This window comes from Eptesicus fuscus, chromosome 5, assembly GCF_027574615.1.
Source record: "Eptesicus fuscus isolate TK198812 chromosome 5, DD_ASM_mEF_20220401, whole genome shotgun sequence".
Classification (NCBI taxonomy): Eukaryota; Metazoa; Chordata; class Mammalia; order Chiroptera; family Vespertilionidae; genus Eptesicus; species Eptesicus fuscus.
In genome coordinates this window covers 34,914,085-34,940,694 of record NC_072477.1, presented here as the reverse complement: position 1 = coordinate 34,940,694, position 26,610 = coordinate 34,914,085, and the positions used below count along the sequence as shown (strand labels likewise).

Genomic DNA, 26,610 nt, shown 5'->3' with positions numbered 1-26,610 from the left:
GGTCGAGAGATCAGCCAATGAGAGAGCCTGTTACTAGCCTGCGTGCTGCGGTGTAGCGGGAGCGCTTTCGGCCCTGAAGCCCTACACGTTCCGCTGATTTTTAGCAGGATGAGCTCGATCGGCACCGGGGTGAGTTCGTTATCTCTCGGTGTGATAGTCTTAGTCAGAGGATTCGCGTTGAAGGGAGCTCGGGCAGGCCGCTTAGGGTGCGCCAGTTCGGGGTGCACTGGGACTGCTTTCGGCCGAGCGGGCCGCTTCCAGTTGTCCTTCCCACACGCTTATTTCTAGGCCGGAGCCTGCGGTGACGGTGACCTGAAGCTCTGCAGCTCAGGTGTGGCGGGCCTGGCGGCGCCGCCGTGAGATTTGGAGCCGCTTCGGATTGCTGAGTCACTTGCTTGACCCTCTCAGGGAAACCGAAAGTGGAAACTCGTGGGGCCTGAGCCAGTGGGAAGGGTTTGGGCGTCAGCCCCTCTTGAGAACCACCGAGGCAAGGCGGCTTGTGGTTCCAAGATCTGAGACGCCGCTTTCCGTGGACAGTTCCTATGCAGTTGCTAGGGTGCTGCTGACTCACGGGGCCTTCTCCATCTTCCCTCCGAGTGGAGCGATCGCTCCGTATGCTTCTTTGGGAACTCTATCGGGACAGAACTAATAAGGAAAATGGTCTGAAAAGTGAAATCTGAAGGATCCTTTACGTTTTTCCTTTGTCCCAGCTTTTCCTGTACAGAGTACTTAGTACACTACTGCAAACATTGGAATTATTAGCTAAGGGACCTCACCGCTTCTGACCTTTTTCATAGACAAGACTGTTGAGGGTTTTGAAGTTGGACTTGTTCGGCTAACTTCTTGTTACACGTACTGCATATATGCAGTCATTTGCTTACCCCTTTTATGTATTTCTCCATATAGAAAATATAGTTTTGTTTAGAAATACAGATTGGTTGTTTGCATGAAGGCGTTGAATAATGGGGTTTCTGAGTTCATCAAATTCTACAGTTCACAGGATTTTGATACTCAGCATTAAACCCAAGTACTGGTTTTCCGAGTTTGGTAATAGGCAGCTTATGTTTGGAATGGTTTATTCCATTTGGTTATGTGATGCTAAAGTTTGCCTTTTTTTTTGTTTTAGGACTACTAGTTGCTTAGTAATGCATATTGTAGCAAATTGACTTTGCAACTGCATTAATATTACTTTCGATTGGTAGTGTTTCATTCTCCAAACCCTGTGAAAACACTTGATAATATAACCTTTTGTTGTTATAGTGGTAGAGTGAAGAATCTTCGTTTAACACATCAGGAAGCACCACTGTGGAGGGCTCATCTCCTGTTAGCACTTCTAATAAGACCTGTCTACTTGACATTTCTCTCCACTTGATTGTTTAACAGGCATTTCAAACTACATGTCCAAAGTAGAGCTCTGGGTTTTCTTGCCATTTTGCATCTCTTTCAATCTTGAGTCTTCAGTGAATGGCCCAGTTCTAGTTGCTCAAGTGAAAAAAAAAAAAAAAGTATGGTTCACCTTTAGTTTATTTTTTACTTCCTATTTGCATCTCCTACAATCTTCAGCTCAGTGAATGGTCGCGCTCTAGTTGCTCAAATGAAAAAAATCTGATTCATCTTTAATTTTTTATTTTTTTTTTACTTTACTCCTAGAGCCAATCCATTAGTAGGGTTTTGTTGTGGGGGGAGGGAGGAGGTTCTCTACCCTCAAAAGAGATTGCTTTCCGTTTTTTTTCTCTAGTCGAAGTACCACCTTTGGAATATCTGATCTCTGCTTCCACTCTTGTTCCCACTGCAATTCATTTTTCAGATGATTTTTTTAAAAATTAGATTATATCACACACACACACACACACACACACACACACACCCCCCTCCCCCCGTTTATATTCCCATGACTTCCTATTGCATTTAGAATAAAATATAAACTTCTTACTCCAGCCTGGAAGGCAGTATAGTTTTGTTTTTTTTTAAATATATTTTATTTATTTTTTACAGAGAGGAAGGGAGAGGGATAGAGAGCTAGAAACATCAATGAGAGAGAAACCTTGATCAGCTGCCTCCTGCACACTCCCTACTGGGTATGTGCCGGCAACCAAGGTACATGCCCTTGTCCGAATCGAACCTGGGACCCTTGAGTCCGCAGGCCGACGCTCTATCCACTGAGCCAAACCGGTTAAGGCATGGGCAGTATAGTTTATCCCCACATATCTCTGATATAGTTTTCTCTCTACCACTTAGTGCTCAAGACGCAGTGGCCTTATTTCTTTTCCTGGATTGTGCTAGGCTTATTTCTACCTTCTGGTCTTTAGGCCAAATGCGAGGATGGCTCCTCCGTATCCTAAATGTCTAGTTACGACTGTGTGACAGTCTAAATAACTAAATATAACTAACTGTCCCAGCAAGACCTTTCCTGATCAGGTAGTCTGTAATAGTTATTCCTATTCCTTCAATCTGTTTTATTTTCATTATAGTCCTTTTTTTTTAAAAAAAAAATGTTTTTATTGATTTTAGAGAGAGAGAGAGAGAGAGAGAGAGAGAGAGAGAGAGAGATCTGTTGTCTCCCGTATTCACCTGTGCATGTGCCCTGACCAGAGACCTTTTGGTGCATGGGGCAACGTTCAACCAACAGAGCCACACTGGCCAGGGCTCATTATAGTCTTTTTTTCTGGGTATTTCCAACATCAGATTTGTGCCTGGTCTGATTTGAAATGAATGAGTTAAAGAATGAGTATTCTTAATATTCCCTTATAGTGACTAACATGCTTATTACATGTTTTAATGCTAAATGATTTGTCTAAGGCTCTTCAGTTTGTTTAGTGCCACAGTTATGAATTAAAATGTTCTGACTTCAGTGCTATTTCTGCCATACCATAGTAATTACAAAATGGAGTTTTGTGTTTTATTGGAAAAAAGTTGCTTTTATCTGGGACTTCCATCTATTGCTTTCCAATAGCAGAAATCTAAAGTGTATTACTTTTCCCTTAGCTTCTGTTGCTGCTCTGACATGATAAAGCAAAGTCTTTCTTTTTTTTTTTTATATTAAACCAGGAAGCTTTATTTACACAGTAAAAGTAGCAAGAGAATTCCTGAGACTAGAGGGCTGTAGTGCAAGGCAGCGTGGCCCGTGGGGGGTGGGGGGCAGCTGTGGGGGTGGAAGTGGCCAGACCCCACGCCTGGGCACACGGGGGCTCTGCCGGGCAGAGGCCTGGCCTACCCTACCCGCTCAGGCCGCCACCCTTCCTGGAGTTTCGGGAAAACACGCCACAGCCCCAGAAACAGGCTCACTCTGTCACCGAGCCCCCAGGACACCCCCCACACACACCGGCAACACAATTTGCCAGAGAGACTGTGCTAGAAGGTCAGACTCCCAGTCCCCGCTGTGGCCTGCGACTTCTTTCATCTTGTTCTCTTTCAAGAGGCCTGGTTTCCCGTGCTGGCGTCATTGGGAGGGGTTTGAGCAACTGTGTGACTGGCAAGAGGCAGTCCATGGGCCACACCCACGGGCCAGGCAGGGGACTGCTCACGCCCCAGGCACACAGCCCGAGCGGTCATCATTTAGGTGACCGACTCCAGGGCCAGAGGGTACGCCGTTAACCTGAGCAGAGGCAGAGGCGCAGGGCCACCCGGGAGGGGACTGTAATGAACACACATTTCTGATGTGTAAACCGTTTAGAAAAAAAATTGTAAGGTTATTATTGCCAAAGATACATAATTATAGGCTTATTGTTGTTTTTTTCCTCCCAGTATGACCTGTCAGCCTCTACATTCTCTCCTGATGGAAGAGTTTTTCAAGTTGAATATGCTATGAAGGCTGTTGAAAATAGTAGGTAAGAAACGGTGTTTTATTTAAAATTAGCATATTATTAAATATCTCCTTTTCTGTATTTTTAGTGCTTAGCCTTTGTTACATTTACTTTGGTACAAAACATGTGTCCTAAAATAATCTCAACTTATTAGTCATTTTCAGATCTCTTTTTAGGCCAGATCATTTCATTAGTCTTAGTCCTATATTTCAATTTGGACATTTTACCATGTCTCAAATCTACCTATCTACCTAATAAAAGAGTAACATGCTATTGACCATACCTTTGCGGCACCCACCAGCCAATCAGGAGTGAGTATGCAAATCAACCCAACAAAAATGGCAGGTTAATTTGCATATGCAGGTACCTAGCAGCCGGGGGTGGTGCGGAATGCTCTGGGCCTCTGGGCAGCATGGGAATGTGAAAAGGCAGCTCCTGCCAGAGCAAAGTTGGTGCTGGCAGCCAGGGGAAGGAAGGCTCATTCTTGCACGAATCTTTGTGCATTGGGCCTCTAGTGTGGTGTATAAAACCAAATTCATTATCATCTTTGCTAGCCCATTTCCTGGTTTATATCATTGTTTTCTTTGGCAATTAGGTTTTGACTTGTATTTCTTTGTTTTTTAAATATCCTATGCCATTAGTCATGTGTTCCTCTCTGCAGGGATTTTAAAAAATTCTGCTGCCACACTCCAAAAGGTGTATGATCACTAAGATACTTTTCTGTTGGACTCTTTTAGTTTATCTTTTATTGTTTAGAATAATGCACTAAAACGATCCCGTGGCAAATTTTATGAATCTTTTATTGAAAAAATTGTATCAGTTATAGTTACATGTTAATTGTATTTTTGAATCTAAAGAAGCTTTGGGAAGAATTAAAGGACTTTTAAAAATGAATTTTTATTATAGCATTTCACTCAGATCTCAAAGAATTTTTTTTCAGGCCTACTAAACAAATGGTGTTGGTGTTTAAGCTCAGTTTTTAAAATAATAATGAGCCCTAGCCAGTTTGGCTCAGTGGAAAGAGTGTTGGCCTGCAGACTGAAGGGTACCGAGTTCGATTCCTGTCAAGGGTACATGCCTGGGTTGTGGGCTTAATCCCCAGTGTGGGGCGTGCAGGAGGCAGCCAATCAATGATTCTCTCTCATCATTGATGTTTCTCTCTGTCTCTCCCTCTCTCTTCTTCTCTGAAATCAATAAAAAAAATATAAAAAATAATAATGAAAGCTTTTGGAGTAGAGGTGGAGTAGGGAAATGTTTGTAGAGCTTTAGAAAAGTCCACATGCAAATACTGAGTTACTCAAATTTGTACTAATATCTTTAATACTGATTATGGAGACTATTATTTGTCTTTGCATGTGCTAGCACCTAGCATGTCCTCAGTAGTTATTCCTGACTACTAGAAAGAAAGTATGTGGATTTCTAATGGTTTATGAAATATTTAAAAAAATTTTAGCAAAAATACATTTTAAGTCCTATTATAGGATTTGAAAGTTTATTTTGTGTTTAAGTGTTGTATTAGATACATTGGTATATTTATAGGTTGTTGGTATCTGATCCTGTAATAGAAGTAAAGCTGTTAAGAATTTAGGCTAAAATGTATTTGTCATTGTATACAAAGCCTGATACTAGGTGTACTGGTTAATAATATCAGATTTTGTAATCAAAGAAAACATGGTAATTTCAAGAGAAACATCAAAAGTGCGTTATTCAAAGTAATGTTCATCGCTAGCTACACATTTCCCCCATCTTTCAGGTAATTTGTGGATACCGTCCCAATAGAACTTTTCTTGTTTTGAGGCAAACCATTCAGAAACCCAGTTTTCCACTTCTTTGTATGTTTTCAAGTGCTGCTCAGAAAGTGTGTGTGCCATCGATCAGAACAAGTGTTAATCTGAAGGAGCAATGTCTGGTGAATACAGCGGGTGGGTTAATACTTCCCAGGCAAGATCTTTTAACGTGTCTTTAACTGGTTTTGAAGTGTGTGATGGTTCGTCATCATGAAGCAAAATTACTTTGCCATGTCTTCTGGCACATTCTGGTCGTTTCATGATCAAAGGATGGTTCAAATTGATTATTTGTTGTTGGTAGCGATCAGTATTAACGGTTTCACCTAGTTTTAGAAGCTCATAATACACCACACCTTCCTGATCCCACCAAACGCAGAGCATTGTCTTCTTTCGAAGTGATTTGGCCTTGCAGTGGATGTTGATGGTGGACCTGGATCAACCCATGATTTTGTACATTTAGGATTCTCAAAATAAATCCACTTGTCATCGCCAGTCACAATTCAATGCAAAAAAGACTTTCGTGTGTTGAGGCAACATTTTACTGATAACTTTTCGGTTTTCTATTTGTCTTTCATTCAGTTGATGTGGCACCCATTTTTCCTTCCTTTAAAATCTTTCCCATTGCTTGTACACGATTGGAAATTGTTTGCTGAGCAACGTTTAATCTTTCTGCAAGTTGTTTTTGAGTTTAACATGCATCTTCATCCAATAATGCTCGTAATTGTTGGTCTTCAAACTTTTTCAGTTGACCTGAACGTCTTTGTCTTTCACATCGAAATCATCACTTTTAAAGTGTTTAAACCAGTGTTCACAAGTATCTTTTATTTTTTAAGTATATTTTATTAATTTTTTTTTTTTTACAGAGAGGAAGGGAAAAGGGTAGAGAGTTAGGAACATCGATCAGCTGCTTCCTGCACACCCCCTACTCGGGATGTGTGCGCAACCTAGGTACATGCCCTTGACTGGAATCGAACCTGGGACCCTTCAGTCCACATGCCGACGCTCTATCCAGTGAGCCAAACTAGTTAGGGCCACAAGTATCTTGAGATGAAGCATGTTCACCATAAGCTTCCCGAAGTATTCAGCAGCACTTTTCTTTAAAATAAAGTAACGAATTAAAACTTCCCGCAAATGCTCTATTTTTGGCACGAAATTCGACATTTTTAAGTGTAAAAATATCTATGATGTTAACACCTTCAGCAAATTTGACATGGAGTTTTGAAGCTTGTTGTCAATACAACAAAATAGCATACATATCTAATTGCATATATATCAACATATGTGTAACTCCATTTATTGAAAAATATCCGCATTATTAACTGGTACACCTAGTAGGGTTCAGAAGAGAGTCAAATTAAAAAAAAAGTTGGCACATTTTCTTCCTGTTGATAAAGGAAGATTGGCTCTTAGACTAGGGAGCTGGAGAAAGACTTGAGGAAGTTACAATTTTTTTTCCTCTTTTGCATTCTTGCACTTTCATTAGTGTGAAAAATGGTAAGAGAAGTATCAAGTAAGAAAAACTGGAAATACATTTGAAACCATCTGTAACCCAGAAAATTGAGGCTAGGCTATGGGGCTATATTTAATAATTGGTTTTCTATTAAGTATTTCTAAATATGATTTAAAACAGTTACATTTAAATAAAATTAGAATTTTTAAAAATTGAAATATTATAAATGATGTCTTTATCTGCATAAAGAAAAAATACGCAAAGTTCTTCTTTTAAAGGGATCTATATAACCTGATATGATAGAATGTTGGATGAGGATCACAAAATGTGAATTTTCTACCCTGGCTGGAAGATAGCTCAGTTGGTTAGAGCATCCTCCCCATAGGCCAAGGTTGGGTGTTTGATCCATGGTCAGGGCACATACAAGAAGCAACCAATTAATGCATAAATAAGTGGAACAAGAAACTGATGCTTCTCTCTCACTTCCCCCTCTCTCTCTCTCTCTCTCAAAATCATTAAATTAAAAAAATATCTTTAAAAAACAAGATGTGAATTTTCTTCCTAGCTGCTAGGAAGAAATAGTGATATCAGGTAGGGTTACTACAGTCTTATGAATGTTAGGTGTAGACATTTACCCTAACTACTCACATAACTAATAATAAGAATGAAATTTATGTAAAAATCATTTGGAAAATCTTTTAAGTGCTGTGTGGGAACAAAAGTGAAAATTAGAAAAATTAGATTGTATATTAATTTTTTCTTAATCTGGCCTATAAACTAATCGTTAGAAAACATTTAACCATTTATTTAAATAAATTGATGTAAGATTATATTATGCATTGAATGATGATCAGTTTTTTTAAAGAAAGAAATTTAATCTTGAAAATTTAAAAGTCAAATATTTTTGAGTACCTGCTAAGTATAGGAACTACCAAATTAATTAATGACATAAGTTAATACGTAAAAGTACTGTATTATGATATATATACCATGATCTTAATTTTATACCCTTAGAATGTGATATGCAAAAGGTTAAACTGTAATCTTCCTCTTGAGCCTCATTGAGGAATCATAATATGAAAGAAAAATTGTGAAATATAACATAAGGATTAGATTGCTTAGAACAAAAATGTACACAGAATTTTGGTGTCCAGACCCCGTTATAATTAGGACCTCAAAGCATTTTTTATGTAGGCTATAGGTTCTATCCATATTTACTGTGACCCTAAAGAGCTTTTATTTATGCAGGTTATTGGTCCTATTAATATTTACCATGTTAGATTTTAAAACAATTAAAAATATTAAATCACTCAAAAGAACAATAATAAACACATTTGCATGTTACCATAAAATATTTAAATGAATGTTATTTAAAAACTGGAGGCCCGCTGCACAAAGATTTGTGCAATAGGCCTTCCTTCCTCTGGCTACTGTCTACAGTTTTCCACCGGCACCCGGGACCCAGGCCTTCACTCTGGCCGCCGCCTTCAGTCTTCGCTCCGGCTGGAGCGCCGCTCCTGTAGCTCCCTCTGCCCCCCACCCTCCCCCTCATAGCAGGCATCCCGCCCCACCACTCCACACCTGCATGCCTGCTGCCCAGAGGCCTGGAGTGGGAATGGAACTGTGACCTCCTGGTTCATAGGTCTATGCTCAACCACTGAGCCACTGTGGTTGGGCAAGATCTATCTTGTTTTAAACAGTTGTATAGAACATATATTTTATTCTTTTATATACTTACTAGTGGCCCGGTGCATGAAATTCGTGCACGGGATGGGGGAGGGGTGGTTCCCTCAGCCCAGCCTGCATCCTCTTCAATTGGGGACCCCTTGGGGGATGTCTGACCACAATCTGGGACCGCTGGCTCTTAACCACTCACCTGCCTGCCTGCCTGATCGTCCCTAACTGCCCTCCCTTGCCAGACTGATCTCGCCCCCAACTGCCCTCCCCTGCCAGCCTGGTTGCCCCCAACAGCCCTCCCCTGCCTGCCTGATCTCGCCCTCAACGGCCCTCCCCTGCCAGCCTGATCGCCCCTAACAGCCTCTGTCTCTGCCCCCACCACCATGGCTTTGTCTGGAAGGAAGTCGGATGTCCGGAAGATGGCCGGTTGACCTGGCTAATTAGCCTATTACCCTTTTAGTAGAATAGATAGATTATATACATAGGATTGCTTAAATGGGGGGCAAAAGCCTTTTTCATCAGGAGGAGATGCTCTTGGCAGACAGAAATACATAATCCCTATATCTGGACTGATAGCCAGCCATATGCACTATACTGTTAAACTGGTCATTAAAAAATTGAACCGCTCTCTTACACCTTACACCAAACAGCTGTTGCCTTTAAAACCCCTCCTCAGCCCCCACCTTAGGTTCTGTCTTTGCAGTTCACCCAGATTAGGTTCTGATTGGTCGGTTTCTATGCCAGTCAGCATCAAAAGCTCTTCCTCCTAGGCAGCCATTGGCTCCTCACACTTCACCCAGACTTGGTTCTGGTTAGTCGGTTTCTATGCCAGTCAGTGGGCCTGATCAGAGAAGCGGGGCTGATCAGCAGCCCCAGCAGAGGCCAAAGAGAAAGAGAGGCATGGCTGCTGTCCAGGCCCGGAGCAAAAGAGAGAGGCAAGTGCTGATCAACAGCTGCCATGGAGGCTACGGATCAGACCCTGCTTCTCTCTCCCCAGGCCTCTCTCTGGGCCTGATCCACAGCCCCCTTGGCAGTCAGTGCTGGGTCACCATGGCAACCCAGCACTGACTTCCGCTTGGTCAAGCCTTTGGTCATATTGGATGTTACAGACCCTGGGTTTTTTTATATTAGGATTATAAGCAGTACATGGTTAGTGCAGAAAAAGCAAAGAAAAAGAATTATAATCTATCCACCCAAGTTAGTCACTGTTAACTTTTTAGCTTGTGTATAGCCTGTTTCTTCAATGCATATAATGTACCACTCTTAATAGACATGAATTTAGTCAACATTTGTTATAATATGGCTATCATATGCCAGACATTACCATGTTGTACATATTTTGTTGGCATCTTTTTTCACTTATGTTTTAATATCCTTTTATGTCATAATATAGATTTTTTGGTCACATGATATTCATTTATATGGCTATAATTTACTACACTTTAGGTAGCATACCCTTTTTAGTTTTCATATGTGTTTTAAAGTACTTGACATGTTTTTAAAAACTAAATGTTACCTATTTTTGTGTTTATGAACTTCATTAAAAAATTTTGATTTTCTTGTGCTTGTTTCAGTACAGCTATTGGAATCAGATGTAAAGATGGTGTTGTCTTTGGTGTGGAAAAATTAGTCCTTTCTAAACTTTATGAAGAAGGGTCCAACAAACGACTTTTTAATGTTGATCGGCATGTTGGAATGGTAAGTTCACATTTTAAAATGTTTCCTTCTGCCTTGTCCAGTTTCTTGTAAAGTAACTGATTGGAATATATTAAGATGTGATTAAAAGTACCCATTTATTACTTTAGCATTGAGGTAGAAACAGATTAGAGAGCAGCCACAGAAATCAACAGAGAGTTACTGGTTTGTGAACAGTTCTCATAACTTGATTGGAAATAGATATGAAAAACCAAGTTGCCTTAAGAAAAAGGGGAGGGGAGAGGGGTGAGAAATATGTGTAGAAAAGAGAAGTTGGGCTCTGGCCTGTTTTGGTCAGTGGTTAGAGAGTCAACCTGTGGACTGCAGGGTAACGGGTTCAGTTCTGGTCAAGGACACGTAACTCAGTTGCAGGTTTGATCCCCAGCTTCAGTTTGAGAGGCAGCCAGTCAATGTTTCTCTCTCACATTGATGTTTCTTTCTCCCTCTTTCTCTCTCTCCCTCTCTCCCTCTCCCCCCCGCTTCCCTCACTTCCATTCTGTCTCTAAAGATAAATTGAAAAAATATCTTAGGATGAGGATTTAAAAAAGAAAGAAAGAAAGAGATGTTGGCAGCATAGATCACCGATGAAGGCATATCCTTGTGGAGATCACTGTCATACTGAATATATTATTAGATAGCATATACCTTTATAGGAAGGTAGAGCACCAGGAAAGGATGTTTAATGAAAGGAAAAGTGAACACATCTTTTTTAATAGTTTCATAGGCATCACTGTTTTTAAGTTTTTTCATGCAGCTAGTATCTAATGACTGGTTTGCACAGTTGCAAGGCAAATCATAAATACATTACTGGTTTATACTGGTGTCATCCTATATGAATGTCGGACTTTCTTCAGTAACAACCTAAAAAAAGGAAAGAAAGATTCTAACCCTGTTTACTGAAAAGGCTAGGAAGAAAAGAGAAAACCTGTGTTCTGGGCACTATACTAGAGGCTCTTTACATAAGTTATTGTCTTTAATCCTGACAACCCAGGGAAAGTAATACTAATCCCATTTTTTCTCTTTTTTTGTTAATCCTCACTAGAGGGTAATTTCCCATTGATTTTTCTTTAATTTTTAAAAAAATGTATTTTTATTGATTTCAGGGAGGAAGGGAGAGGGAGAGAGAGATGGAAACATTAATGATGAGAGAGAATCATGGATTGGCTGCCTCCTGTAAGTCCCCCCACTGGGGATCGAGCCCACAACCCGGGCATGTGCCCTTGATTGGAATTGAACCTTTCAGTTCGCAGGCCGACTCTTTATCCACTGAGCCAAACCAGCTAGGACTAATTTATTTTTTTTAGAGAGAATGGAAGAGGGGGGGGGGGGGGGACAGAAAGAAACATTGATGTGAGAAAGACACCTCGATTGGTTGCCTCCTGCACATGCCCCAACGGGGGCCAGAGGGTCAGGGATTGAGCTTGCAATTCAAGTGCGTGCCCTTGACCGGAATTGAACTTGAGACCCATCAGTTGGTGGGCTGATAACCGACTGAGCCAAAATGGCTAGGGCTCTAATCCCATTTTTACAGGTGAGAAAATAGATCTCTATAACTGGTCAAGATAGAAGCTGGGATTCAGACTTTTGGGTTTGCATGGCCTACATGTTACACACCAGGACCCATTTTGCAGGGTGAGATCCTATAGAACACACTCACTCTGCTATTAGCTTTGGTATTTCCAAATGAGATGTGTTACACACAAACACAAAAAAGGACTGGTAAATATAACCAGTTAAACATAAAGCTACAGGTAAAAATTTTTTTTACCTTTCAGATCATTGTTTTTTCTGAATATTTTTCTCCCCTGAACAAATTTATTATTGCCAATGAAACTAATACGTTTTGATGAAACTTGCCATGTTATAATCTTGCTGATAGGAGGGGAACTAGTAAATTAGGCACTCGTTCACTTAGTAAAAAATACTTTAGGTCAGGGTATTTTTTAAAAAATAATATATGCTTATAGGCACTTTGGTGATGAAAAATGGTTATCCTAGAATTTTCAAATTTTTCCATTTGTTATTTAAAGCCAGGAAACTGATGGCATTTCTTATAGCCAGAAATTGGCAAAACATTAGACATTGAAGGGGATTAGGAACAATGAAGGATTAATGTTTTGTTTCCACAATCGTCATCTTCAAGTGATTTGAATTTACAATAAGCTTTCTCCAAAGCAATGGATGACTTAAATAATAAAATTTACTGGCTGGGTAACCTTTGGAAAGTCACTCTAAAAACACTATTTTCCTCACCTGCAAAACTGAGGTGATAATAGTACCTACCTACCTTATACATTTGTTGGCAAGGTTGAAAATAGTTATATAAAAGGTTAATTAGCATGTAATGAGTGCTCAATATGTGTTAGGAATTTTCATCATTATTACTATTAGTAGGTAGCAGTGGATAAAAGGCTATTAAAAATTATAAATTCTGCAAATTTTCTAAACAAGCATTTTCCAGACTTTTTTGGTTCCTAGTACCTATGTCCCAGTATTTTTTTTTTTTCATGTCTTCTCATGAAATACCCAGTGGTTCTATTTATTATGTATTTAGGTCCAAACAACTTACATGCTTATGTCCTAAAAACTTAAGTAGCTATAAAAAAATGACACATAGAATGAAAGGATTATGTATATTTTAATTTTTAAACAATCACAATTAATGTGAACTGTATAACTTCTAAAGTTTGGAATCAGATTACTTGCTGCCCTCCTCATTTCCTGTTACACGTTGATTTTTGCACAGAACTTATTTTTTACAGAGAGGAAGGGAGAGGCATAGAGAGCTAGAAACATCGATGTGAGAGAAACATCGACCAGCTGCCTCCTGCACAACCCCCACCGGGGATGTGCCCGCAACCAAGGTACATGCCCTTGACCGGAATCGAACCCGGAACCTTTCAGTCCGCAGGCCGACGCTCTATCCACTGAGCCAAACCGGTTTCGGCTACACATTGATTTTTGCACAGTACTTATTTTTTATTAGAGCAACCCAGCTTCTCAGTGATTTGATGTATTGAAAGGAGTGTAGAATGATTTGATGTTGAAACTGTGAACTGCTTTGACAAATGTTTCCCCTAAACTTCACAGCTCTTGAGAGTTCATTGCAGTGCTGTACGCTATCTCAGTACTTGGTTTGGTAACTGCAGTTGTAAACCACTAATCTTGGAAGATATGAGGCTTGTCAAGTTTTGGTTTGGCATAGCAACTTATTAGTCAATAGGCTGAAAGGAGATTTGAGGTTGTGCTGTTTAGATAAAAACTTCTAATAACTTTTTGAACATAAAACTGCTTTAAATAAAGAAAAGGTCATTCCTTACCAAGACCAAAAGTTTTATTATTTTTGTTGTTGTTTTAATCTTTATAATGAAGTGGAGGATTTATTATAGAAATAATCATTCAGAATGTGATCATTGGAAAAAGCAATAAAGTCACACGTAGTAAATTTCTAAATTGTAATCCCATATCAAGCATCAAAAGGCCAGAATGTCTTTTGAAGACCTTTAAACAAAAAAACCTTATTTTTAGTGGTGATGCTTATTAAATATTTTAAAAGCCTACAATAATTATGTACTTCCCCTGACTTATGATCGTTATATCTATTAAATTGGTACTTACTTCTTTCAGGCAGTAGCAGGTTTGTTGGCAGATGCTCGTTCTTTAGCAGACATTGCAAGAGAAGAAGCTTCCAACTTTAGATCTAACTTTGGCTATAACATTCCACTAAAAGTAAGTTGATAACATGTTGGGGAGGCTTTTGAACAGTAATAGAGGTTCATTGATAAGCTCTTGTTTTCCTCCCTTCTCCCAGCATCTTGCAGACAGAGTGGCCATGTATGTACACGCATATACACTCTACAGTGCTGTTAGACCTTTTGGCTGCAGGTATGAAATTTTCTGATTTATATACTCAGATCTGTACTATAGGTATCTGTTTTTCCCAGTATTTTAGCCTTTTATACCTTAAAAATATGAGCTATACTAAGAGGTATTAGGGCAGTGATTGAATACATTATGCATAAAAATAAAACCTTTGAATAGTGAAAAACACTATACAGAGTTGAACTGATGATGAAACATAGAACTCATAGTAATAATTTTGACTATAACAAAATCTCTAGAGGAAGGTGGTTTGGTCTAAAGGTATAAACTTCCAGTTATAAGATAAATAAGCACTAGGGATGTAATGTACAGCCTTATGACTATAGTTAACACTACTGTATGATACTTAGAAAAGTTGAGAGTAAATCCTAAGAGTTCTCATTACAAGGAGAAAATTTTTTTCTCTTTACTGTACTTATATGAGATGATGGGTGTTAACTAAACCTATTGTGGTAATCATTTCACCGTTTCTGTAAATCAAATCATCATGCTGTACATCTAAAACTTTGATACAGAGGTGTATGTTAATTATTTTTCAATAAAACAAAAAAGCATTCTCTGATGTTAGATCCTGACATTCCCAGGAAACTGCAAACTGATATTCTGTGTTACCATTATTAGTAGCCAACTATACTGACACCTTAGTTTTCTCATTAATTTCCATCTGTATACTTGGGAGTTTAGTAGTCAGTAATGAGTGCATACAAAAATACATTTTAAGTTGCTGTTAGTTTCAGTTTCTTGTTGTTAAGGTGGAATGCTGGTATTTTTATTTTTGGGGCAAGCTGGGATTTAGTTTCATCAAGACCTAGAGTATATATTCAAATGTGGCTTAGATATAAATATTCAAATACAACTTCTCAGAGATCTGTCATGGCTCTAGATTTCCCTTAAAAAGATGTTTATAACTTTTAAAAAAATATTGTTGAAATTTTTACATATGTCCCCCTCCCCCCCATTGACCCCTTTCAGCTCCCCCTAGTTTATAACTTTTAAAAAAATAAACAAGTCAGCCCTAGCCGGTTAGATTTAGTGGATAGAGCGTCATCCTGCCAACTGAAGGGTCCCAAGTTCTATTCCGGCCAAGGACACATGCCCAGGTTGTGAGCTTGATCCCCAGTAGGGGATGTGCAGGAGGCAGCCAATCAATGATTCTCTCTCATCATTGATGTTTCTCTCTCTCTCTCTCTCTCTCTCTCTCTCTTTCTCTCTCTCTGAAATCAGTAAAAATATATTTAAAAAATAAAGTCAGCCCAGCCAGTGTGGAGGAATGGGGAGGCAGAAAGATAAGTGTGTCATCATTGATATAATTTTAGAAGTGATATGATAAAGGTATGTATAGTGGGGCACCAGTTAGGAAATGTTCTCTTTCTGGAGTGTTGGCAAGGAAAGGAGGATGTGAGATGTAGTGGGATTGATAAGGGTATCTTAAGCAAAGGGACTAGTATGAAACTACACGGGCATTTCAGATAATGTGGAGGTACTCAAGCATCCTTATTATGTAGACTGTATTTATATGATATTAAAGATATAGGAAGGGGTCAGATTATACAGAAGTTTGCTCCATACTAAAAAAAACATTGAAGGGCTTTAAAATAATGACAGTCAGTTATATACTCTGCAAGATAAATCTCATAGCCATGTGGAAAATGGAAGGGTATGATGCTAGTGGTGGGAATTGGACTGGTGGCTGTTAAGATATTCTGTACATTAAATGATATATAAGATGAGGCTGGTTTCTTTTCTACTTCTTAAGGGAAAGGAAAGAAATTACAATTTCAGAAAATCAGTAATTGATATGATTGTTTCATAGCCCAATTTTAATTTATTGAACATATAAAAATGCACTGAGCTAATCTGGCTAATTGGAGCAATATGAGGGCTAGCCCCCCAAAATGAAGGAACAAGAGCTTGAGGTAGATTCAGTGTATTCACATCAGGAATTTTGTCACCTTGGCTTTTTTCATATTTATGTTTTCACCTATTGGTTCCTCTTATTGGTATTCCATCTATCGTTACTCCTTTGTCTAAACTGTTGTCCTCCCAGGAAAATTTCATCAGAAAGTTTTTTGTTTTTTTTTAAATATATATTTTTTTGGTTTCAGAGAGGAAGGGAGAGGGAGAGAGAGAGAGGTAGAAACATCAATGATGAGAACCATTGATCGACTGCCTCCTGCACGCCCCGCACTGGGGATTGAGCCTGCAACCCAGGCATGTGCCCCTGACTGGAATCGAACCTGGGACCCTTCAGTCCGCAGGCCGACTCTTTATCCACTGAGCCAAACCAGCCAGGGCAGAAAGTTTAATACTAATCAAACAAAGCCCATGAATTTTGAACAGTTTCAAAAATATACTAGTTTTTATTAAAACTACCTTATTAAAGTGTATAATGAGTTATATGTATATAAGTAGTTTATCTTAGAAAGTACAACTAAATTTTTATTGCTGTGTTTTTAAAATACTTTTCTGGTATTAAGAACTGTGGTTTAAACAATTAATTTCTTTTTATGAAGTTTCATGTTAGGGTCTTACAGTGTGAATGATGGTGCACAACTCTACATGATTGACCCATCGGGTGTTTCATACGTGAGTAATTTTGAATCATATGGAATTCTATTTTTAGTTTAATTGTATATTGTTAACATTGAAATCATATATTTAGATTACATAAAGTTTTTTTAAAATTCATTCAAGGAATGTAACATTTTGTTTAGCATTAATAATAATAACCTATGGATATGAGGCAGAGGAAAGATTTGTAGTTTTCAGTATGCTGCTTATAAAAACTGCGATGCGAACATAAAATTTTGAATATGTGGTATTTTCTTTATTACTATAAGAAGTAGCAGTGTTTTAAGACTGCATATATTTTCCCTTTTAAAAAAAGGACTTTAAATGGGATTTCTTTGACCTTTCACCATCTTCTGAGATTTTTTTAAACTTAAAAAATATTTTATATTTTGTCATTACATGCAAGTATAAATGGACATTCTTTAATTTAAAAAATAAACTATAATAGGAATAATAAAGAATTATGGTTTAGAGTATAGAACTCATAGGAAATTCAGAAGTAACTTTTTTCATTGTTATAATGCTAAAAAAAAATTTCATTCCTACTCTCAAAAATGTCTCTAGTTCATGAAATATACATATTTGTTTTTATTTGGATATACCTGTATTAAAAATAACCCATATTCAAACTTTTAGAAGTAAGTTTGGTGTTTTAAATATTTTGAGCCCCTTGGTGTTCCTTAGAATGTGTTTGACTGTATTTCTGCAGACTTCCTTTTGAAAGTCTTAACATTCTTTCATTAACCTTTAAATATAAACAGTAGTTATCAATGATTTATAATAGTATATTAATTGAATATATACATATGCATATATTTTGGTGTGTGCTTTTTAAATAGGGTTATTGGGGCTGTGCTATTGGCAAGGCCAAACAAGCTGCGAAGACAGAAATAGAAAAGCTTCAGGTAGGTAATACATAATGCTTGAATTTTTGCTATAACATTATTCTCATGTAATGAAGTTTTATCACCACAAACTAAACCTTTTCTACCAAGTACTAGTATATAGTATGGTTTGCTGTTTTGAGCAGAACTTATTGAAGCTGCTAAGTAGCTGAATAGGAAAGCTGGTAACATATTACTTGTGGAATTGTGTCATGGATCCCTTTATGATTTTGGTATCTGCTTATTGTAAACCCTTAATCCAGAAAAATACAAAGTATCATGTCATTTCACAAAACCCTTCAAGGCCATTCATGGAACCCTATGAGCCTTCTTAGGTTGAGAACCTGGGTGTTTTATTCTGTCATTTCTTTCTTCTCTGGAGCACTTTTATCTGTGGATGTCTTACCTTAAGAGTGTGACTGCTCCAGTGCTTTTCTTTCCTTTGTTCCTACCTAAATTAAGGCATGAAACTCTGTCCTGTTCGAACTACCCACTTTTTCTACCCCCAAGAAGCAGAAATTCATCTTTAGTGTAAAAAAGTTTTCTTAAAAGTTTGTTGGTTTTCCTTTTAGCCAATTTGATCAACTTAATATTGAAACAATATTACCAGCTCTTTATTGCTTATCAGAAAGGTCCCGAAAAGGCAGGCATATATATGACTTAACAGTATTTTGGTAAATTACAGTGAGAAAAAATTTCATATACATTTAATATTAATGCAGAACTTGGCTTTACTCATTCAACGTATTTAAGGCCAGGCTCTAGAACATCTTTTTAGTGCTTAAAATTTAATGCCACGTTCTAGACATATAAAACCTAATTCATGTTTGATGTTTTTTGTTTTGTTGTTGTTAATCCTCACCTGAGGATATTTTCCATTGATTTTTAGGGAGAGTGGGAGAGAGAGGGAAAGACAGAGAAACATTGATGTGAGAGAAACACATCGATTGGGTTGCCTCTTGCAGGAGCCCTGACTAGGGAGGAGCCTGCAACCAAGGTATGTGCCCTTGACCAGAATCGAATCTGGGATCCTTTGGTCCTCAGGCCGATGCTCTATCCACTGAGCCAAACTGGCTAGGATCATGTCTGGTGTTTTAATAAAATTGACAAAAGGACCTTAGGCATCACTTAGCCCAAGCACAATCCTGGGTTAAATACACTGGCTAGAATCATGGAATTACATTGGTTATGAATAGTTTCTAGACCTTATGACTCTTAGACCAATGTTCTTTTCCATCACACACTTCCTGATGTAGCACTAAGATCCTGTCTTCTACTCATTTCCCTTTTGCTTTCATCTTTCCTTATTATTGTGTAGAAATTTGAAGAGAGTATTTAGAATAGTCAAGTATCTTTTTGTCTTTCTGAGGTTAAATCCTAGCAAGGAATTGAGAAAGATCTCTTCACCTCAGGAACATGTATACCTAAATGACAAAAAGATGCTCTAAATCAGGTCAACAAACTATGGTTCCTACTTTTCACAGTTTTATGGGAACACAGCCACATTCAGTCTATGGCTACTTTCATACTACAACAATAGAGTTTGATAGTTGGAATCGAGACCAAAGTCCATAAAGTCAAAAATACTTACTGTTGGGTCCTTTACAGAAGTTGGCCAACCACCACTCTCCATCATTGCTTTGCCCTCTTTTTCTTCTGTTGTTGTTTACCAAAATTATTATTTTATGAGATAAAAACTTCACGAATATATGTAAAAATATGTCATTTAAAATGTGGCTTTTGCCCTAGCCAGTTTGGCTCAGTGGATAGAACATTGGCCTGCGGACTGAATGGTCCCAGGCTCCATCCCAGTGGGGGGCGTACAGGAGACAGCCAATCAATATTCTCTCTCATCATTGATGTTTATATCTATCTCTTCCTCTCCCTTCCTATCTGAAATCAGTAACATATTTAAAAAATAAAATGTGGCTTTTCACATGTGTTCAAGTTTGCCTTTATATAATAATTTAGCAAATACAGAATTTAACCCATAAGGAAAAATTATAAAGATCCTTTATTTTATTTCACCCCTAATTTTACATAAAAAATAAAAACATCAGAAAAGATATGAATAGTACAATATCTGCATCTAGATTGCAGTTAATATTTTCCAATTTGTATGCTATTTTTCTAAATGGTTTGAAACAAAAATTGCCAACATTATGACATTGCATCCCTAACTGCTTCAGCATGCATCTCTTTAGAATACCATTATTACCCTTATCTAATGTTCAGTACATAGAGTTGCCTCATTAATCTCAACAATGTCATTTGTAACTTTTTCAAGCCATAATTAAGGTTCACACACTGAATTTGTTTTCTATCTCTTATAATTTAAATCCTCCCCCTGCACCCAATACTAATTTTTTGAAGAACCCATGCCATTGCTTTTATAGTTGTACTAGAGGCCTGATGCACAAAATTCGTGCAAGGGGCTTGGCCCTCGCACAAAGCTTCACCTGGAAGGTCGTTCAGCTGTCCACACTAATTAGCATATTACACTTTTATTATAGATTATGATTTTTGTTGTTCCTGCTTCCTCAGATGGCTGTGCAGGCACAGAGCATGTTTAAAACCTAAATAAGCCCTGACCGGTTTGGCTCAGTGGATAGAGCGTCAGCCTGCGGACTGAGGGGTCCCAGGTTTGATTCCAGTCAAGGCCATGTACCTTGGTTGCGGGCACATCCCCAGTGGGGGTGTGTGCAGGAGGCAGCTGATCGATGTTTCTCTCTCATCGATGTTTCTGTCTAATCCTCTCCCTTCCTCTCTGTAAAAAAATGAATAAATATATTTTAAAAAAACCAAACCTAAATAAATGCCAAAAGTAAAATACTAATGAATCTAGTTTAGAGATAAAGTAATTGAATTACCTCAAGTCTGCACTGCTTTATGAACACTTTTTATCTTTTACCATTTCTATCCTCCCGAACATATCCAGAATACGAACGTTTGCTCAAACGTGTTTTTGATCTTATCTTGTGCATTCCATTTTTCTTCTGCAAAATCAAACCTAATCCAGCTATGTTCTAGGAACCCACTCAACTCTTCGTTCTTCAGTTTTCCCCAACATTTTGCATTTTCGTCATGTAAGGGACAATTTTTCTTAATCATTTATGTGGATCTTATGTACAGTCTTTTAAACATCAGGGTCTGCCTGTGAATAATAGACTCAGAAAGGGGTGTGGATTTTTTTTAAAATAACCACTGTCTTTTAAAATGTATCTTTATTGATTTCAGAGAGGAACGGAGAGAGAGAGAAATATCAGTGATGACAGAATCATTGATCAGCTGCCTTCTGCCCGCCCCCTACTAGGGATCGAGCCCACAACCCGGGCATGTGCCCTTGACCGGAATCAAACTTGAGACCCTTCAGTCCACAGGTTGACGCTATAGCCATGGAGCCAAACCAGTTAGGGCAAAGGGGTTTGGATTTTTATAAATTTTAATACTTATAACAAAATTAGTGGTCCCCAGATTAGGGTCATTAAGAATATCAGTTTTGGCATAATAATTTAAAAACATTAAAATGAATCAAGAAATTTAGGCTCTCGTCTTTTAGGGATATTATTTTTCTTAGTTTTATATCTGAGAATATATCACAAAAGCATGGGTTATGAAAAGAATCTTAAAATAGTTACACAAGTGGAAAGTGTTCTTTTAACTCATAACTTACTGAATATATATTTTATTTTTTGTAGATGAAAGAAATGACTTGCCGTGATGTTGTTAAAGAAGTTGCAAAAATGTAAGTTGAAATTTCCTTACCATTAACAAAAATCTTTCACTTTATCACAACCATTAATTCAAAAAGGCTGTTTTGTTTGAAGATAACTGCATAATTTTTGGGTGAATTTAATATTTGAAGGAGAATTAAGGAAGACAATATTCATATTTTACGTGATAATTAATGGAATGGAGAAAAACTAGCTTTTGACAAAATAAACTCCTGTTCAGGTGACATAATTCAAGGGTAGGAGGATATAGTGGACCTCTGGGGATTTCATTTCATAGTTCCCAACTTCCCAAATGTCAAAATTCCCAATAATAGTAATCTTAATTTACAAACTTTATTTTCAGTTTACAGCTAATTATTTCTATATGTGATTCATTAATTTGGCTCATTTCTTTTTAAAAAAAATTATTTTATTGATTTTTTACAGAGAGGAAGGGGGGAGAGAGAGTTAGAAACATCGATCAGCTGCCTCCTGCACACCTCCTACTGGGGATGTGCCCGCAACCAAGGTACATGCCCTTGACTGGAATTGAACCTGGGACCTTTCAGTCCGCAGGCCAATGCTCTATCCACTGAGCCAAACCAGCTAGGGCAAAGTTGGCTCATTTCTTTCAGTAAGATAATGTCAGTTATAAAAGTTCTTTTAAGAAGATGAGGAGAGCAATATTTCAAACATTTAAAAACAATTGAAGAAAGCTTGAAATGATTCATTTATAGGTACAGAGTAGGTTGCTAAGTAATAGTTAATAGTAAGTAATAACAAAGCCAGTAAACCTGAGTGACAGTGCTTCATAATTCATAATTCTCCTAGATCAAGGGTGTGGAACCTCTGGTCCTCGGACTGTATTAGACCTGCAAAATCATTTGGTCTGGCCCTGCCAAGGCAGCTGCAGGCGGGACTCAAAATTCAATAAATCTAGCTTTTTTCATAGCAACATAAATTTATATTAAATGAGTTGTATTAAGTAAATGATGGTATAAATATCCAAATGGCCCTTGGCAGAAAAAAGGTTCCCCATCCCTGATCAGGGAATGCAAGCATCTGAATATTTCAAAAAGTCCAATAAAATGTTAGTTTGAAGTCAACTTTTCATATTTTAAAGTCATAAACAATACTCCAGAGAATTCACAGCATCTCTATAACTATTCCACATGAACATTGTCTAGTCAGTCAGCTCTTTGTATAAATGTCTTAGGTTTTACATTTAATAATACATGCAAGGGGAAAAGTCCTAGAGAGCTCTTTTATTATTTTTTGTTGTTAATCCTCACCGTAAGATATTTTCCCATTGATTTTGAGAGTGGAGGGGAGAGGGAGAGACAGAGAGAAACATCGATTGGTTGCCTCCTGCTCACCCTGACCAGGGCCAGGGGACCTGACACCAAGATACTTGACCGGAATTGAACCCAGGACCCTTCAGTCTGCAGGCCAACACTGTATCCACCGAGCCAAACCGGCTAGGGCTAGAGAACGCTTTATTAATATAAGTGTACTAAATAGTACCCTTAATCTCTCTTAAACTGAGTTTTTGTAAATAAAATATTAAAATGGCAAAAGTATTTGAAAGTACTAATTCTCCATCACTCATTCGCCCCCTCCTTTTTTTATCATACCCTTCCCTTTCCACTTGTGAAGAAGCAGAACCCACCTTTAAAAAATTCTCATTATAATTACATTCTAACAGGTTTTTCAAAAATAAATTTTTATTGATTTCAGGGAGAGAGATAAACATCAATGATGAGAATCATTGATCGGCTGCCTCCTGCATGCCCCACACTGGGGATCGAACTGTGACTTACTGGTTCACAGGTTGCTGCTCAACCACTGAGCCATGCATTGTAAGTTTAACATGATAAACTCAATTTCCTCCATTGAGAAGTGCTTCTGGAAATCAGCCCTTTTATGTTTAGGTGTAACAGCAGACACTAATTAGTTCCATGCAGAAAAGCCATCCCTTTTGCAGCACTACTTATCTTTTATTGGTTTCAGAAAAATTAACATGATTCCTTATATTATAGCAAGGGATTAGTAAAGTGTGTAAGGTTGTACAAAGTATAAAATACAAAAGCTTTGCTCTGATGCTTAATTTTTTGATACTTTTACTTTAATGTTATGTGACAGTACCTCCTTGTTTGCTATAATTTGGCATGTACAGTAGGTCCTTGGGTTACGTGGGAGATCCGTTCCTATGTGATTTTCGCCTTAAGTCAGAACCCACCTACATAAGCACCTATTGTCACTCACATGGAGCACACACACAGCAGTAATGAAGTGGAAGTCAAAAAAATTTAAAAGATAACAATTCCTGACCTTTACTTGTGGTAAATACAGTAAATAATAAAAAATATAAAACACATATGTACATATGTCAAAATGACAGAACTTTTTTTTTTAAATATATTTTATTGATTTTTTACAGAGAGGAAGGGAGAGGGATAGAGAGCTAGAAACATCGATGAGAGAGAAATATCGACCAGCTGCCTCCTGCACACCTCCTACTGGGGATGTGCCCGCAACCAGTGTACATGCCCTTGACTGGAATCGAACCTGGGACCTTTCAGTCCGCAGACCGACGCTCTATCCACTGAGCCAAACCGGTTTCGGCAGAACTTTTTTTTTATAAATCAATAGGAGATGGCGATGTAACTACGAGTCTGACCGTAACCCGAGGACTGCCTGTATTGTAGTTTGAAGGCCAGGGGGGGGAAAATGGACAAGGGTTTACAATGATTCCAGCCAAGAAGTTGCAGAGAGAAGAGACCATTAATAATTGCAAACTTAGAAATTAGTTTATTTTAAAGATAATCAGTTAATGAAGAAAACAAATTACCTTGAAAAGGCACAGGTAATGGTTTTTCCCATTTGTATTCCTTATGAGATCTTTTTAGTTATGTCTCTAACTAAAACACTGTATCAAGATAAACAACATGGATTTTGAAGGTATACTGAATCACTTGTAGTGTTTATCAATCCTGTGTAATTAGTTGTATTTTCTAGTGTTCATAAATAGAAATTATGTATAATGGGTATATGTATCATTTTATACTTATACAAGCAATGGGTATTCTAATTTGTGCTGACGGTACATTAACTACAATGTTTTAATTGTTAAAATTTTCTATTTTCTGTTCTAGAATTTACATAGTACATGATGAAGTTAAGGATAAAGCTTTTGAACTGGAGCTCAGCTGGGTTGGTGAAAGTAAGTTATTTTTATGCATTCTTTCAAGTTGTCTGTACCAAACCTAATTTACCACTGGGTGACTTTTTAAAAAATAATTTGTTAATGACATATATATGTATACAAATGACAAATGAATTGACAAATTATTACAATATGGATACAGTCTTATAACCACTGCTCTGGTCAACAAATAGACTAGCCTTCCTCCTCCCACCCCCCTCCTTGGATAGCTCAGTTGGTTAGAACATTGCCCTGATACACCAAAGTTGTTGCGGGTTCAATACCTTGTCAGGGCACATACAAGAAGGAACCAATGAATATATAAGCCAGTGGAACAAAAATCGATGTTTCTCTCTCTAAAATAAATTAAAATTGTAAAATTTAAAAAGTATGAAAAAACTAGACTAGCCCCCAGATCACCCCTTAGGCCTTCTTGAAGTCAGTCTTCTACCTTCTCCCCAAAAGTAACCACTATCCTAAATTTTAACACCATAGTCTTGTCGAAGTTTTTATATAAATGGAATGATACAATATATATTCTTTTGCCCCGATTTCTTCAACATTATATTTGTGTAGGTCATTTGGGTTGCTGTGTATTTTAAGTAGTATTTGTTCATTTGCCTTGCCTGTATAGTGTTCTGTTGTTTAAATATACCACAATTTATCCAACTTCTGTTGCTGGACAGTCTGGGTTCTTTCCAATTTTGTTCTGTTTCTGTTCTATAATGAATATTGCAGCTGTGAATATCATGTACAATTGTTTACATAAGAGTAGAACTACTGGGTCATGAAATGTGCATATGTTCTATTGCAATAGGTATTGCCAAAATGCGTTCAGAACAAGGGAAGTCTGAACAACTTTACCAAGTAGTCTTTTTGAAGGGAAAGTTCTGCTTAATAATTGACTAAAGTTGTGAATTATTTAGTTTAACTTTTGAAACATCCATTTCATGTTTTTAAAAAATATCACTGAGAAACAAGTTTTTCTCTGTAGCTTGGTAACCATGAAGCTTCAAGGCCAGTTTAAAAAAATTAATCATGCTGTCCATGAATGAATACATGCTGTCCATGAATGAATACTCAAGATTTATCACAGTATAATTCATTCTGTTTCCATAAAAGCTAAATTTGGACAGATTTAATTTCCCGTGGAGAAAACACATAAAAATGAGTTCAAAGCATCTGGTTTTATTCAAAGTACAACTTTACAACATTAACCTTAAATGGACCATACCTGTGGATTGGGTAGATTGCATAGTCTTGCAAATCACAATATAGTCCTCGTTTTTAATTCATTTGAATATATGGCTTAATTTCTAGTAACTAAAGGAAGACATGAAATTGTTCCAAAAGATATAAGGGAAGAGGCAGAGAAATATGCTAAGGTAAGTCACTGCATGAAAACTCCATGGAAATAAGCATAGAATTGATTCATATTAAATAACGAAAGTTGAGTTGAACTAAGGATAGAAATGTTCTACGTTATCCTCAAGGGGGATAAAGTTACCCTGGTTCTACGCTACCTCTCCCCTCTCCCATTTTATTCTTTGAAAATTGCAGTGGTTTTCAGGCCATTAAATACTTTCATACTGTGTGTATTCTATTCTATCAAAAATAAGTCAATTGATGTTAGACTAAGGTATATATAATTATCCTCTTTTTTTTTTTTTTTTAAGTTGGGTGCCTTATTCTAAACCAGTGTTAATTTTTCAATTAAGTGTTTTAGTAAGTGGCTAATTAGATTCAGGTTGTTGTGACTGTAATATTAGAAATTTATTTTAAACACTTTTTCTCTTAACAGGAATCTTTGAAGGAAGAAGATGAATCAGATGATGATAATATGTAACATTTACTTCAGCATTTATCTTAAATTTCTAATACAGTCCCAATGTAACTATTTAGCTCCTTGAATTATTAAATACCACTGACCATTTTTCATTAAA

General features: G+C 37.5%; 1 protein-coding gene across 3 annotated transcripts; it reads left to right on the top strand.

The window, feature by feature from the left end:
- On the top strand, positions 1-26,610 carry PSMA3 (proteasome 20S subunit alpha 3). Of its 3 annotated transcripts, none has more exons than XM_054716028.1 (11): positions 2-129; positions 3,745-3,823; positions 10,297-10,415; positions 14,040-14,141; positions 14,224-14,297; positions 16,808-16,880; positions 17,705-17,770; positions 21,448-21,494; positions 24,618-24,685; positions 25,988-26,052; positions 26,469-26,610. In XM_054716028.1, exons 1-11 carry the CDS (start codon positions 109-111, stop codon positions 26,511-26,513), a joined length of 759 nt encoding a protein of 252 aa, XP_054572003.1. In that variant the 5' UTR covers positions 2-108; the 3' UTR covers positions 26,514-26,610. The 3 variants fall into 3 exon arrangements, with proteins under 3 accessions (XP_027997463.1, XP_054572003.1, XP_008137220.1); XM_008138998.3 differs by having other exon boundaries at positions 3,745-3,827; positions 10,292-10,415; XM_028141662.2 differs by lacking the exon at positions 17,705-17,770 and having other exon boundaries at positions 1-129; positions 3,745-3,827; positions 10,292-10,415.